This window comes from Oratosquilla oratoria, chromosome 9, assembly GCF_046742065.1.
Source record: "Oratosquilla oratoria isolate Oo_2021 chromosome 9, ASM4674206v1, whole genome shotgun sequence".
Classification (NCBI taxonomy): Eukaryota; Metazoa; Arthropoda; class Malacostraca; order Stomatopoda; family Squillidae; genus Oratosquilla; species Oratosquilla oratoria.
Genome location: NC_134785.1, coordinates 80,337,113 through 80,353,514, shown reverse-complemented (window position 1 = coordinate 80,353,514; position 16,402 = coordinate 80,337,113). Strand labels below are relative to the sequence as shown.

Sequence of the window (16,402 nt, the reverse complement as noted above, 5' to 3'; positions counted from 1 at the left end):
TCATCCCAGTCACGGTCTTCCTCGTAACAGAATTTACGTAGCATATTCTTTAACGTTTGATGACCTCGTTCTAGAACTCCCTGACTGGCGGGGTGGTACGCTGTAGACAGAGACTGTTTAACATTTAATTCCTTGAGGACTTGGGTAAAGAGTTTGCTAGTGAAATTAGAACCTCTATCTGACTGTATTTCCTGAGGAATACCAAAAGAAGTAAACATGTGAGTTAAACACTTAATTACACTCTTAGCAGAAATATTCTTTAAAGGAAAAGCTTCAGGGTACCTGGTAGTGGGACAAAGAACTGTTAAAATGTACTGGTTACCCTACGGGCCTACTATGTCAATCACTAGTTTCTGAAAGGGTTCACTAGGTACTTTAATGGGTTGAAGGGGATACGGAGGAATAGACTCGTTTGACTTGCCTACTATTTGGCAAGTGTGGCAACATTTAACGAATCTACTTACCTCTGCTTTCATGCCAGGCCAAAAGAATTCTGACAAGAGTCGTAAATAAGTTTTCTTAATACCTAAGTGTCCTGAGTGTCCAGCATGAGCAATTTCTATTACCTGAGTCCTCAAGTTAACAGGTAGAACAATTTGGTGACATTCTGCCCAGGTATCATCATCAGAAAGGTGACGAGGTTTATACAATCTCATAAGTATTCCTTCGTGCAAATAAAAGGAAGGAGTATGTAGGATATCCTCCTTGGGAATAGCTCTATTAAACAAGGGAGCTAATGAAGGGTCGTTCTGTTGAGCCTCTTTGATGCTCAGCTCGGAGGGTAGAGTAAGCGGGGTGGTTGGGGTGGTTGGAGAGGTAAGAGTTGGTTGGTAAGCTGGCGCTTGGGATCGTGTGATAGCACAGGTTGGAAATAGGTTTGGTTGGGTTTGCTCTATGGTAGAAGTTGGGTTATATGGTAGGGGAGAAGTAGAAACAATTGAAGGAGGATGGACTAGTTCTCCTGCTAGATCGTTACCTAGTATAAAATCTGCTTCAGGAACAGGTAGGGTTGCCGTTTCACTTACTCCTACGGAGACAGTATCCTTGATGAGTCCACAGTTCAGGTGCACCTTTGCCAGAGGTACTGAGAAGGGATTGTGGAAGTCCTGCAAGTATACATGTTCTCCTGTATAATTACGTTGGACTCCCGGCAGTGCTGACTGAAGTAGCAGGGACTGTGCTGCTCCTGTGTCCCGTACTATTCGGAGGTTGTGTTCTACGTGGTCTGAACCAAGTGATACTGTTCCCGTTGAACGGAAGGGCTGAAAAGGATCTACAGAATTGGCAGTAGAATGGTTAAAGGAAGCTACAGATTTTATATTCTTTTGAGCTACTTTACATTTTGGGTCTGGGCAATTTGCAATTACATGTCCTGGTTTCTTACAGAAGAAACAAAGAGGGAAACTAGGGCTATCAATTTTCCCATCTTTACTACCACTAGTTGGTTTTACATGAGGTTGTTGGCGGTTACTGTCCTTTCCAACATTTTTGTGAATCAATGAGAGGGTATCAGTCAATTTGGCTGCTTTCATAAGGTCAAATTCCTCCCTGTCAACAATGTGAATTTTTAAGTAGTGAGGAATTTTACGCACGAATTCCTCTAACGCGATCAAGTTCACTACTTTCTCAAGATTATCGGCTGATGCCGATTTAATCCACTTTCTTAACGCTCGTAGTTTGTCTGACGCGAATTCCATATATGTCTGATGGCTAAGTTTGTTTGAATTTCGAAATGCTTGTCGATAACCTTCGGTGGAAATTTCATAAGCGGAAAGAATTGTCTGTTTGACCGTTTCGTAATCAGTATTATTTTCCAGATTGTTACATACTTGTAACGCTTTTGTGGACAACTTTGGTTTAATTAACCATATCCAATCTGCTTGGGGAATTGCAAAATGTTTACTTACTTCTTCAAATTCTCGAAAAAATAAGGTTGCATTCTCGTCTGAAAAAGAGGGAATAAGTTTGGTGTACTGCAAAAGATCTAACTTACTTGAATTTGAAACCACTTGTTGACTTGGGGTTGATAGTTCAAGTTGTTTTATTTCGAGTTCGTGTTGTCTTTGAAACTGTTTTTGTTCTTTTTCATGCTGTCTTTGCTCTCTTTCACGCTGCACTTCGAGTTCCTTAATTTGCAGTTCATGCTTCATCTTCCTTTCAAGTATCTGATACTCTAGAGGGTCTAATTGAATCTCTTTCGTAGGGCTAATGTCTAATTTGGCTGCAACTATTTGTTCTAAGCGTTCAAATTCTCCGTCTTCGTCTTCCGTTTTCTTTAACTGATCTTTGTGACTCAATATTAGTTGAACTAATTCAGTTCTACTAATGTTCGCTGGATAAGTTAATTCCCATCTTTTTGCTATTTCTTTCAGACATTCTTTATTTGGGTTCTGAATTATCAGTTCTTCCACCGAGGGGTTCTCAACAAAGTTTTCGATATTCAGTTCTGACATCGCGAAATTTTTACTCGCTAACAGTTGCTACTCAGCAAGGTAGAACGCTTGGTTCGCTTACGTGGTATACCGGACAAGAGATACAAGTAGAATTATAATACTCGACTCCCACGAATATTATAAATCTTTGGGACAGAATACATTAACCAAAACTACATGCCGTAAGTAGGATAGAATTAACGTTCCCACACGTATCCTAAACGGATCCTACTTCAGTACTCTTACGAAATTTACAGCTGCAAGAGTTTAACGTGGTCATGTGCAATGGCGTATTTACGATTAACTGAATTACTGTACTGGGGTACTGAGTTGCAAGTTTACCGGACAGATGGACAATTTCGATGGTTGTGGGAATGCAAGTGTAACTTATGTACGTTTCGCTCGTATATCTCACACCTTAGTTTTTGTTCGGGTAAGAGGATTCCGACGGGCCCCCATTATATGTTATGCCTTCCGCAAGGATATAAGGAAATATGTCTAGGAGGGGTTCGTACTTAGTGGCCTTGATGTGGGTAAGGCAAATCCAAACGGAAGTTAACAAAGATAACTAATTTAATGTATAACAAAAAGCCAACAAAACAAATATAAGAACATTACAACAACAAAATTAATCAATTGACAATTAATTCCTCCACCGAAAACCAAGTCATGAGAATATAGATTACGTGGTGACGCCACGGTACTAGAGCAAAAGCAATATGTGAGAGATAAAGTTACGCGTCGCTCAGCCAACGAAAAGTGCGTCCGCTAGGAGCCGGCAGATGCATTATATATACAGTTGGCGAGGACGGGAGGAAGGCGAAGGATGAGCTGGACAGAACTAGTTCACGTCCGTCGGCCTAGAGAGAGTAGATCCCATAAAGTATACAAGCAGTTTTTACCGTACATACGTAATTACCTAACAAGTACAGGATAACACAGATACAGATATTTTTAGATACATGGAGGATGGTGGGCCATCACAACGTATACAAGCCATCACAATATATATACATATTTATACATATATATATATACATATACATACATATATATAATATACATATGTATATACACATACACAAACACACACACACACACACACACACACACACACACACACACACACACACACACACACACACACACACACACACACATATATATATATATATATATATGTATATATATATATATATATATATATATATATATATATGTGTGTGTGTGTGTGTGTGTGTGTGTGTGTGTGTGTGTGTGTGTGTATGTGTGTGTGTGAGAGAGAAATGGGTGGGGAAGGGCAAACGAAGATGTGTTGGGAATAGAGTTTATTGCCCTAACGTTTAGACCAACTTGGTCCTCTGAAGAAGACCAAGTTGGTCGACCCGTTCGGGCAATAAACTCTATTCCCAACACATCTTCGTTTGCCCTTCCCCACCCATTTCCATCTCATTTTTCTGAAATAATTTTTAAATATATATATATATATATATATATATATATATATATATGTATATATATATATATGTATATATATATGTATATATATATAACATATATATAATATATATACATACACACACGAACACACACACATACACGCACACACACACACACACACACACACACACACACACACACACACACACACACACACACACATACAAACACACACACACACACACACACACACACACATATATATATATATATATAACATATATATATTATACATATATATATATATATATATATATATATCATCCACTCTGAAGACAACAAATACATGACCACTGTTTACAAATAATAAGACTGACACCTGAAGATGCCTCAATGCAGCAGGCGAGTGCCCCCAGCGTTACAAACTTAGTGTCATTAGGGCATACCTTCGACGCGCATACTGTATAAGAACTGCTCCTCTTGGGAAAACTTCCACTATGAAATATCACGAGTTAAACCGATTCTCATTAATAACGGCTTTTCAAACTTCCTCATTGGCAAAGAGACGAGAATTTTCATCACCTGCATCAACACGGACAAAACAAAACACTTTCCGCACACACAGTTAATTACAAAAACCAAATGACACCAGCATACAAAACAAACGAACGTGTTCTAAAAGATATCATTGCACGTAACGTCAAATACACCCACTCACATGACAAATTGACCCTCATCATATACTACAAAAGCGCAAAAGTCTCTAACCTTATAATGAGATATAATATGACTAAAGACAACTCCCTCCTCAAACAGAATAATGTGGTGTACCAATTCTCTTGCCCCGAAGAAGGTTGCAAACTTCTCCCCAATGCTACTTATATTGGTGTTACCACTACCTCTGTGAGGAGGAGACTTACAATGCACGCCCGTGAAGGAAGTATACGCAAGCACATGACACAAACTATTACTTTTTGGGGGTGGAGGAGAAAAATATTTAAAGCATTTACTCTGGTTTGTCCAGGAACGAAGTGTTTCGTTTTAAAATTTCATTTACACAACAAAACAATAACAACGAAAGCACTTGAGTAACAGAACAATTAAGTATTTACTTTAATGTAAGTTAACGTCAGAAGACAAGAAAATCACGTGAGATATAAGAACCCTCAACCAACTCTTAGTTTACGTGTAATGTGGATAAACACAGGTGGAGGAAAACAGATAAAGATCACTGACGAGAACGAAATTGGTAAAAGCCCGTATGACACACCAAAATTCAAAATCCCAAAAGACGACCTACAAACCTGAAAAAAAACATACATAGGACGTAACGTGGTTAAACAAAATGTGGGGGAAACAGATTAACAAGGTCACTCACAAGCTGACTTGGTAAAAGCCCGGAGGACACCAAATCTAAAGGGGGAGACCTAAAATCCTAATAAAAACCCCGCACCAATACATAGGACGTATTTCCTATAAAAACACTTACATACCTTGTATGAAAAAATCTCTGACAAGGAGACGGAACGGCCGGCTCTCGACTCGTAACGAGGTTGAGGAAGAAGAAGCTTCTCCTTAAAGGGCTCGCCAATTGACCTGATAGGTCACTGGAGCCAAAGAGTACAACAAAAGGAAGTTTTTCCTATTCCACGCTGAATAACAGCATAGTATCCTAACCACTTACACAACCTTAAATTACACACACAAGAATATTATGTATGTAATAATAATAATAATAATAATAATAATAATAATAATAATAATAATAATAATAATAATAATAATAATAATAATAATAATAATAATAATAATAATAATAATATTAATGATAATAATAATAATAATAATACATCATACATACATATACCAAGGCTTCTTCCCCCTTACAAGAGGGGTAGCCAAAAAGAAAAAGGCACAAAATCACCCCCACCCATTCCATCCCTGAATACACTCCACACCCCTCCACCCTCCCTCCCATCTCAGCACCTCCTGAATGACGGGTCATCCCTGCACCTTGTCCACTGTCCTGGGTCAGAAGCAGTGTCGCAAGACACAGCACATCCACGGCAAGGCCGCTTCATTAAATCGGCGACCCCCCCTCTCCGTCCCCCCATTGCATAAAATGAGAGGACGGGGAGAAATCCCTTTGGGTTGCGTCAAATTTTGCTCACACATACTACCTCAACCCCCATCCACCCGCCCATTCCACCTCATGCATCACAACATCATCCATATACAACCATTCTCCATTCACCCCTGTCTTCTGTCCTCTCCCGTCCTTCCTCAACAGACATTCCCCTCTTCCCCAAAGCCCCCTTCACCCCATCCATCCACCTCATCCTAGGACGTCCCCTCATGTTCACTCCCCCCACATCTGCCTTCCACACCTCTTTTACTAGTCTTTCTTTACTCATTCTTTCCATGTGTCCAAACCATCCTAATATTCTTTCATCAACCCTATCTCCCAACTCCTTTTCCACCCCTGTTCTCCTCCTCACCTCCTAATTTCTCACACTATCTAGCCTATTAACCCCCATCATACTTCTCAGACACCTCATCTCAAACACATTCAAACTCCTTCTCTCTTCCTATCTTATGTTCCATGTTTCTGCCCCATACAGTGCTGTTGGCACAATCACTCCTTCATACAGTCTCCTCTTAGCATCCATTCCCAAATGTCTATTCCTCATTACACTCTTGAATCCACCAAGGCATTTACTAGCTTCTCTCAATCTACATTCTACCTCCACCTTCACTCCACATTTCCCTGCCACATTTGCACCCAAGTATCTAAAACTATCCACTTCCTCCAGTCTTTCACCCTTAATGCTCACTTCCAGTCTACTGCCACTTTCACCCCTTGTACATCTCATCACCTTACTTTTACCCACATTTATCTTTAGCTTTCTTCTATCACATACTCTCCCAAACTCTGCCACCAACTTCCTCAATCCCTCCTCCGATCCTGCCACAAGCGCAGTATCGTCCGCAAACAACAGCTGGCTCACCTCCCACTTTTCTCCATTTTCTTTAACCATCTCCAATCCCTTGCCCATTACCCTTGCATTTACCTCTCGCACCACCATATCCATGTAAAGATTGAACAGCCAGGGCGACATAACGCATCCTTGACGAAGTCCCACCTTTACCTCAAACCACTCACTCTCTCCATTTCCAATCCTAACACAAGCTCTACTACTCTCATAAAAACTCTTGACAGCTCCTAGAAGCTTTCCTCCTATCCCGTATATCTGCATAACCTCCCACAGTGCCTTCCTGTCTACCCTATCATAAGCCTTTTCCAGATCCATAAAAGCCCAAAAAACATCCTTCCCCTTTCCTATAGCTTTCTCACATATCTGTCTTACCACAAAGATCTGATCTACACAACCTCTACCTGTCCTAAATCCACACTGTTCCTCACCAATTACTCCTTCTGTTCCTCTCCTAATCCTCTCAATCAAGATCCTCCCATAAGCCTTCCCAACTACACTTAACAAGCTAATCCCTCTGAAACTACTACATTCACACTTGTCCCCTTTTCCCTTGTAAAGAGGAACTATACTGGCACTCCTCCAGTCCTCCGGCACTCTACCCTCTCTCCAACAAACATTAAATAACCTCACCAACCAGTCCACCATCACTGTACCTCCCTTTTTCAGACATTCTGCATGGCATCCATCCAGACCAGGTGCCTTACCTGCTTTCATCGTCTTAACAACTGTCTTCACTTCATCCTTCCTTATTTCTCCTCCATTCTCCTCATTCATCACTCTCATTTTCTTCGCACTTCCCACTGCAGCAATCTTTCCTTCCCTATCCTCCTTCACATTTAGCAACTCCCTAAAACATTCTGTCCATCTTCCCCTTACTGCCTTCTCTTCTATTATCATCTCTCCATCTGCACCTTTTACCTTTTCTTCTCTACTTGATTCGCCTCCTCTTCCTCTCTTAATTTCTTCCCAAAACATCTTTTTATTACTTTCAAAATTTTCTGTCACTCTTACCCCATTTCACATCTGCTCTCCTCTTTGCAACCTTTACCTTTTGCTTTACTTCTCTTTTCTTTTCTTTGTACCTCTCATATGACTCCCTCGTCCTATTTTGTAACCAATCTGTGAAAGCTCGCTTCTCTTCTACAACCTTCTTTGTTTCCTCATCCCACCATTCACTACCCTTTCTTCTATTTCCCCCTGTCCTTCTTGTTCCATACACCATCCTTGCACACTTTATGACTCCCTCCTTGAACCATCCCCATTCCTCCTCCACACCCAGCTCTACTCTACCCTTTACTCCCTCCCACTCCTCCTTCAGCTTCTTTCCGTACTCCTTCTCCTTTTCCTTCTCATTCAAAGAGTTCACTCTAAGAACCTCCCTACCTTTTGTCCCTTTCCTCTTCCTCCATCTATCCTCCACTTTCAACTTACCTTCCACCAGAAAATGATCTGATATTCCCCCACCCTCTCCCCTTAGCACATGTACATCCTTAACTCTTCCTATCATAATCCTATTTACCACTACATAATCCATTAGCGCTCTATCTACCACCCTTCCCTCCACCACCCTCTCCCATGTGTACTAATGCTTGACTTTCTTCCGAAACACTGTATTTGCTATCATCAAATGATAATAATAATAATAATAATAATAATAATAATAATAATAATAATAATAATAATAATAATAATAATAATAATAATAATAATAATAATAATAATAATAATAATAATAATAATAATAATAATAATAATAATAATAACAATAATAATAATAATAATGATAATAATATAAATAATATAAACTAACACCAAGAAAATAATAAGGACAACAAGAAAATTAACCGGCAAATCAACATGAGCAATGCACATGTCCAACCAGCCTGCAAAAAAAAAAAAAAAAAAAAAAAAAAATATATATATATATATATATCAACAATTTAAATGCAATTAAAAATTCAATACAAAAATTGGAGCACGTCGCAGTGTACTGACATATGGTAACTGTGTTAAATAGCTGGTTACATTACATCAAACAAAAGGTATAAAAAAATAAAAAAAACATAACCCAAAAAATTACAACTTGGTAATTTACGCCCCTATACGTTAAGCTCACGGCTTACTATGACCTGAGGGCAAGGCAAGGAAAGACACCCGCTGATCTGACAATGTTGACCTTCTGGGTGTGTCAACTGGTCTACACAGCTGACAGGTAAAGGGGGCAGACAACATGACCAACACGAAAAAGAAAAAGAAACACGTGAACATTGGGTACGTGACTGCCCTCCCCACCAAGAGAAAAAAATGTGTAGGAGTACATCTCTTTACACATTTTTTCAAATATCTTTATTTCCTGTGAAAATCAATGCAAAACCCCTGGCTACCGTCTGGCTTAGGCAAAAGCAAAATGGACAACAACACTCACTCGTACTTGACGAACGAGATCCATTTGCAACAAGACATCAAAACTCCTTCTGTAACAATAGCGCTTTAAAGAGGGTGCACTCTACATTTTTTCCCTAAAAAAAGCGTAAAAAAGCGTAGACTCAGAGGTGACTTGATACAGGTCTTTAAGATTTTAAAGGGAATTGACAACATCAAAAGTGACCAAATTTTCACATTGAATGAGAATCAGACAAGAAACAATGGTCTCAAACTATCCGGAAATAGATTCAATTTGGAAGTAGGTAGAAACAACTTTGCCAACCGTGTAGTAAATGAATGGAATAAACTTCCTGCACAGGTAGTGCAATGTAGTTCAGTTCGAAGCTTTAAGAATCAGTTAGATAAATACCTAAGTAAGATGCTGTAATGATTATAATTTATCTTATACTATTTGTTTTTGTTTTGTTATTATTTGTCTGTCTGATTTTCATTTATTTTGTTTTTGTTTTGTTATCATTTGTCTGTCTGATTTTCATTTATTATTAGTTATATGTCAATTTATCATTATTTACTATTTACCTGTTTGTTTATTATTCAACTATACCTATGCATTTATTTCTGTATCTTATTTGTTATTTACATTATTATAGTTTTTATTTATTGTTTTATTATTAATATGATTTTTTTTCGCATCCGACCTAGATATGGATCAAAAGGTCTCCTGTCGGCATGCTCCGCCTTTGTAATCCTTTGTAATCCTTTGTAAAAAACTCCACCGAGATGGCATCACTAACACCAAAGTCGCAAGCTACTGAGGTGGCCAGCCCCTCGGTGTGTCTTCAAACCCCTTGGGGGGAACTTATCCCTCACGGCGAGCAGCTCTCGTTTCCGCTCTACGTTCAGGTGCCCCAGTTCCGACTCGAGCGGGGTCGAGCGGCGGTGTTCTCAGACCAGACACCCAACAGAAAAAAGGTCGGCAGGGGGCCGTCCTCGGCTGGCTCGGCTGGGCCCGTTGAGGCAAACGGGAGCCTCCTTAAGGGTCCTCAGAGACCCTCTCATGGCAACCCTTTGACAAGTGATGTGACACAGCCACTGTCTGCGGCTCCTATCTGGTGTAGCGATCACGTAGTTGGCTACCCCCCACCCTTTAAATACTCGGTACAGACCTTGGTACTTAGCCTGCAAAAGCGTCCCCTAAAATGGCAGAATGGCCAAAACTAAGTTGACTTCTTGTCAAACCTGTGCTTGTGCACGGGACTGAGACTCGTCCAGATGCTCTGCATCGATTTTCCTACAGTGAATTAATTTTCTCTTATCCATCCTAACAAAGATGAAATCCCTAGGCCTCCAATCCAATGGCCTCTGCTTAATATGACAAATACCTATATAAAAAGCACGGTATTGATCACCACACAATGACTTAAAGATAACCGCATATTTACACAAATCAGACTCGATCGTCTGGCGGCTTCTTTACACTACGCCCACTTCTCAATGTCATCAACACCATTACTGAAAAACGAGAAGCACCGTCCGCCTGCACACGGAACGGTTCCTCGAACTGTCTGAAATTGTCACTTCGAATAATTCCTGTTCGGGCGCCAGTGGAATTTTCAAAGTCCTTAAACACAGGAACAGCCTCCACATATCTGGTGGCCGTATCAACCATAATCAACAAAATTTTGTTTCCCTTCCGTGTTTTGTTGAGAGGTCCCACGACGTCCTGCTGTGTGACGGTAAATGGTTTCGGTTTCTCCCGTTGGTTGGAAGCCCCGGCTACTTGATCCTCGACCTTCAGATTTCCTGGCCAAAAGAGGGCCTGGATTTGCCTCTCGAAGGTCTTACGGACGCCTGGGTGGCCCGCAAAACGTCCGTCGTGTGCCACTTCCAAGATGACCCTCCGGTAAGGTGCTGGGACCACGATCTGCTCCACGGCTGCCCACGGTCCATCACAGTTGGAAAAGGTAGAGGGCAACCGCCGTCGGCACAGCACCCCGCCGCGTAGATGAAAGGCGGGTGTCTGTATCTCCCCCTCCTCCTTCTTACGGACGCCTGGGTGGCCCTCGTGGCGAGTAGAGGGGACGACCAGCTGTTTCACAGCTGCCCAAGGTACGTCGTCCTTGGTAAAGGTGGACGGCAATCGCGGTCGGCACAGCACCTCCTCCTCCTTCTCGTCCGCTTCCTCCAAAAGGGGAGCCAACTCCTCGTCCTATCTCTGGGCTGCAACCAACGCCTGTCTCCCTGAAAAAGACTTCTCTGGGGAAGAACTAACAAATACATTAACGCTCTGGGAGGGGAGAAAATATTAGTAAGGTCTATTACCTCATCATCAGGCTAGATGCCAGTGTTTACTTTGACGGGGGCCAGCGACTCGGGAGGTGGGTGATCATCGAACGGTGGGTGATCATCGAGCTGTCATCGAGCGGGTTATTGAACACAGAGGAAAAAGCTGGGGCATGGCCTCTTCTACTTGGGATAGATCCGGGGAACTTTCAGGCTTCACCTGGAGAATCGGAGTGGGGTAGTGCCCCATTTTCCCTCCGGCTAAATGGCCCCTTAAAACCAAATCAACGCCCTGAATTCGAAGCTCAGGCAAAACAGCTGCTGAAGCCATCCCCTTAAAACTCTACGTGTCTATGTGCACCTCAACCAGGGGGCCACTGTTCCGATCCCTAATTGATGACAATACTACACACTCCCCAGTCTGCTCTCCTTCTACTAAATATGCACGAATGGGAGTTTGTAGAACCCCAGAGTCGCGCAAAACTGTGACGGGTTTCGATACCTTGTCTACAGTGACCTTACCAACAGACAAAACGCTCTGGTGACCTACGTCTGGTGATTGGCTGACACTCTCGCTATTGACCACCTCAACGGACTTAACCTGCCCTTTTGGGTTAACTTCAAGCTCTGGTGCCTTAGAAGACAACATTGCAGGCTTAGACTTCTCTGCCTGCATCTTTCGCCAACACCAATCTATTTCATGACCTATTTTGTTACAGTATGAGCAAACTGCGGAATCAAGTTTAGGATTGCCTTTGTCCGGCGAATCCAAAACAAAAGACGATTGGGGAGAGCTACTAACTTGCATTTAATTTCGCTAACCGTATCTGAGCCTCTGTAAGCTTATGCTGGAGCACTAGATGGCGTATCTCAAAATCTTCTTCCGGCGCGTCGTTTTATGCCCGCCCGGCTAAATCACTTCCTGGACTCGTCCGACATTTCGGTTCCGTTCAAAGTAGTTACCATATTGTAACACTACTTAAAATTATGTTTAACAATCTCATGTGATAATCCTAGCAAGGTCGCCACTGTTACTTTTTGGGGGAGGAGAAAAATATTTAAAGTATTTTCTCTGATTTATCCGAGAACGAAAAAAAGTGTTTCGTTTTAAAATTTCATTTACACAACAAAACAATAACAACGAAAACACTTGGATAACAGAACAATTAAGTTTTGCTTTAATGTAAGATAAAACCAGAAGACAAGAAAATCACGTGAGAAATAACAATCCTTAACTAACACTTAGTTTACGTATAATGTGGATAAACACAGGTGGAGGAAAACAGATAAAGATCATTCACGAGAATGAAATTGGTAAAAGCCCGTATGACACACCAAAATTCAAAATCCCAAAAGGTGACCTACAACCCCCCCCCCAAAAAAAAAAAAAAAAACATACATAGGACGTAACGTGGTTAAACAAAAAGGTGGGGGAAACAGATTAACATGGTCACTCACAAGCTGACTTGGTAAAAGCCCGGAGGACACACCAAATCTAAAGGGGGAGACCTAAAATCCTAATAAAAACCTCGCACCAATACATAGGACGTATTTCCTATAAAAACACTTACATACCTTGTATGAAAAAGTCTCCGACAAGGAGAGTGTGAGTGAGAGTGATCGGACGTGTACATGAAGCTCTGTGTTAATTAACCATTATTGTGGAAATTTGCAAGTTTTACCAACTATCACTACACAAAAAAAAAAAAAAAAAAAAACGAAAAGGAAACCTGTAAAGTAACAGTGAAGAGAACGGGCAGTGTAGTGCACCACATAGGAAACAAGTAAAACAAAAGTCAATATCAACACAGTAATCGTGATCGACATAGATATCAAGATGGCCGCCACCAACGCAGAATCACAACAAACATGCAGCTGTTCCGCATGTGGAGTCAACAAAGACACGAGGCACACCATGTCTTGCAACTCATGCTCTAATTGGACGCATTATTTCTGCACAGGGCTCCCACTCTATTAAATAATGCTTTTTATGAAGACAACCAGAATTTACACATGCCTCAAATGTTTCAATCACAAATACAAAGGCGACGAGAACGCGATAAAAGAAACAAAGGAAGCCGAAGAAGCTCTTACTTGGCAAGAAAACAATCTCCCCCAAACACGCACACTTAAACCAGAAATCAGTGACACACCAAAACAAACAACACAAACAAAGGAGATTATTAGTGAAGACCCAAGTAATACAAGTACACACATCATACCTGATAACAGTATTACACCAAACAAAGAATCTCAATCAAAGGGAAAGATGAGCGAAATCCTAGGCAGTACACCTACATCTAACCCGGAATCTCAAACAAAGGAAACTATAAGGGATAATCTAGGCAGTACACCGGAAAACCAGAATTCCAGCCAGACTGATATAGTTAAGTTAATCCCAACACCATTAAAGGAAGCCCCTAAACCACCCACGGCTAACCCCAACCCGAAGGAGAAGAGGGACACACCTGGTACCTCGACTGTATCTGTCCAGTCTAACACAGGGCCAGTGAATCCCCAAACAAAGATGAAGCCAAAAGCATGCAAATACTACTTAAGGAATGAATGTAAATATGGTATAGTGGGCAATGGATGCAAAGAGTCACATCCAAAAATCTGCCAAAAGTTTATGAGGCATGGGCTAGACAAGAGGTCCGGATGCACTTTGGGATGGAAATGTGTTAACTTCCACCCCTTTATATGCAGACGCTCTCTCCACAAGGGAGCATGCCACCAGAGGAACTGCAGATTCCCTCACATAAAGGGAACACAGACCCAAAGATCACAAGGAACGGATAGTGACCACTCCCGACCGAAAACAGCTCTAGGTACATACAAACCTACCACACCACAACCACCAACTGCCCCAAGTATGCCTAGTACTGGTACCGACAAAGGCTGGCATATAAACCAGGTCCAGGATGCAGGAATAGATGGACAGACCAGTATCACCCTAGCCCCAACAACATCCACAGCAGATCAGAGCGCTTTTTTAGAGCGACTCATGGAACGAATGATAGCACTAGAAAAGCAGTCACAATTAATAATGACAAGGCTACTAGCCCAAGCGGACGAACACGAACGGAAGCCGTTGGGGAGGTGGAGCTGCCACTAAACTGTTTCTTTGTGGGTAACATAAGAGGGCTTTACCCACAAAGCAACCAGTGTAAAGTACCAATGCTCGAAGAGTTAGCAGCAGAAGATAGCACTATCTTCATTGCCCTCACAGAGACTCACCTTAACGATGCTATCCTAGATGCAGAAATTAATATCCAGAATTTCACACTATTCAGAGCCGATAGGGTAGATAGAAGTCATGGAGGGGTAGCATTATACTTAAGGGAGGACTTAGCAGCAAACACAGAAGTTCTTACTGCTTTCTCAAACAACACAACAGAGTTACTAGCTGTACATGTAAAGAAGCTTGACCTATTCATTGCAACCCTGTATCGACCCCCAAACACCACAGAGGAAATGTTCAAAGAAGTTTCAGGGAAATTACAATCACTTCTTAATCACCTGCCATCCCCCTACACTGAAGTCATACTTGCAGGTGATTTAAACTTACCAATAATAACCTGGCCCTCTAGGAATATACGAGGAGGATCAATAAATGAACAGAGGCAAGCAATGGAGTTGATCAGCCTAGCTGATCTAGCCTATCTCAAGCAATTCATTGAGGATCCAACAAGAGGCAACAACATACTTGATCTATCATTCAGTAACATCTACGACCTAGTACATTCATATGAAGTTACCAAGACAACAATGTCTGATCACGGTCTTATCAAAGTTATGACGACACGTTTTACTAAACAACAAATAGCTTAACAAAAGGCACACTTCTCTTGTTCCTCTCTCCATGACCTGAACTTCTTCAGCAAAGATATTGATTGGGACGAGATTAGAAAAGAAATAGGCCAGTCCGACTGGACAACTCTTTTCCAAGACAAAGACACTGAAGGAGCCCTAGACATCTTACAGAGAAGATGCTTTGAAATCTGTAAAACAATGGTGCCTCCCAAACCAACAAATACCAAGAAACAAAGAAAAATTATCCCAAGAGACAGGAAAAACTTGATGAAGAGGAGAATAAAGCTAAGAGTCAAATTCCAAAAGACCATCCATCTACCAACCACCACCAACATCCAAAGTGAACTAGAGGAAATCGAGAGAAAACTCATTCAGTCCCACAAAAACCAGAGGGCTCAAGAAGAACTACGAGCTATCTCTAATATTCAAATAAATAGCAAGTTCTTTTACGCTTATGCTAACAAGAAACTAAAGAGTACACCAACCATAGGACCACTTATAAATCCAGCTGGGGAACTCGAGAGCGACCCAACTAAAATGGCAGAGTTGCTCAAACTGCAATATGAGAGTGTGTTTAGCCAACCGAAAGACCACATGAAGGTAATTGATCCACACACCTTCTTCAACGAACCCCAGGTGACGCCACACCAATTATCTTCAGTAGAGATCTCTACAGAAGAAATAATAGTGGCCATCAACAAGATCGCACCAAATGCAGCAGCAGGACCAGATGGCTTCCATGCCCAACTGCTAAAGAACTGTAAACATCAGCTAGCACTACCCCTGAAACTGCTATGGAATATGTCTCTATAAGCAGGACATGTGCCACAAGCCCTCAAATATGGCACAATCACCCCAATACACAAAGGGGGTAGCAAGGGCATTGCCAAAAACTACAGGCCAGTGGTACTAACATCCCATTTAATAAAAATAATGGAAAGAGTAGTGCGGAAAGCAATCGTTAAATATCTGGAAACCATAGAGGCATTTAACAATGGCCAACATGGATTCAGACAAGGACGATCATGCCTCTCGCAACTACTCGCCCACTAT

The 16,402-nt window shown here is 41.4% G+C and overlaps 1 protein-coding gene across 1 annotated transcript; it reads left to right on the top strand.

Moving 5' to 3' along the window:
* The first annotated feature begins 14,713 nt into the window (after nucleotides 1–14,713).
* LOC143028125 (uncharacterized) lies at nucleotides 14,714–16,162 on the top strand. Its single transcript, XM_076189758.1, has 2 exons — nucleotides 14,714–15,306; nucleotides 15,418–16,162. Exons 1-2 carry the CDS (start codon nucleotides 14,714–14,716, stop codon nucleotides 16,160–16,162), a joined length of 1,338 nt encoding a protein of 445 aa, XP_076045873.1.
* Nucleotides 16,163–16,402: the final 240 nt, after the last annotated feature.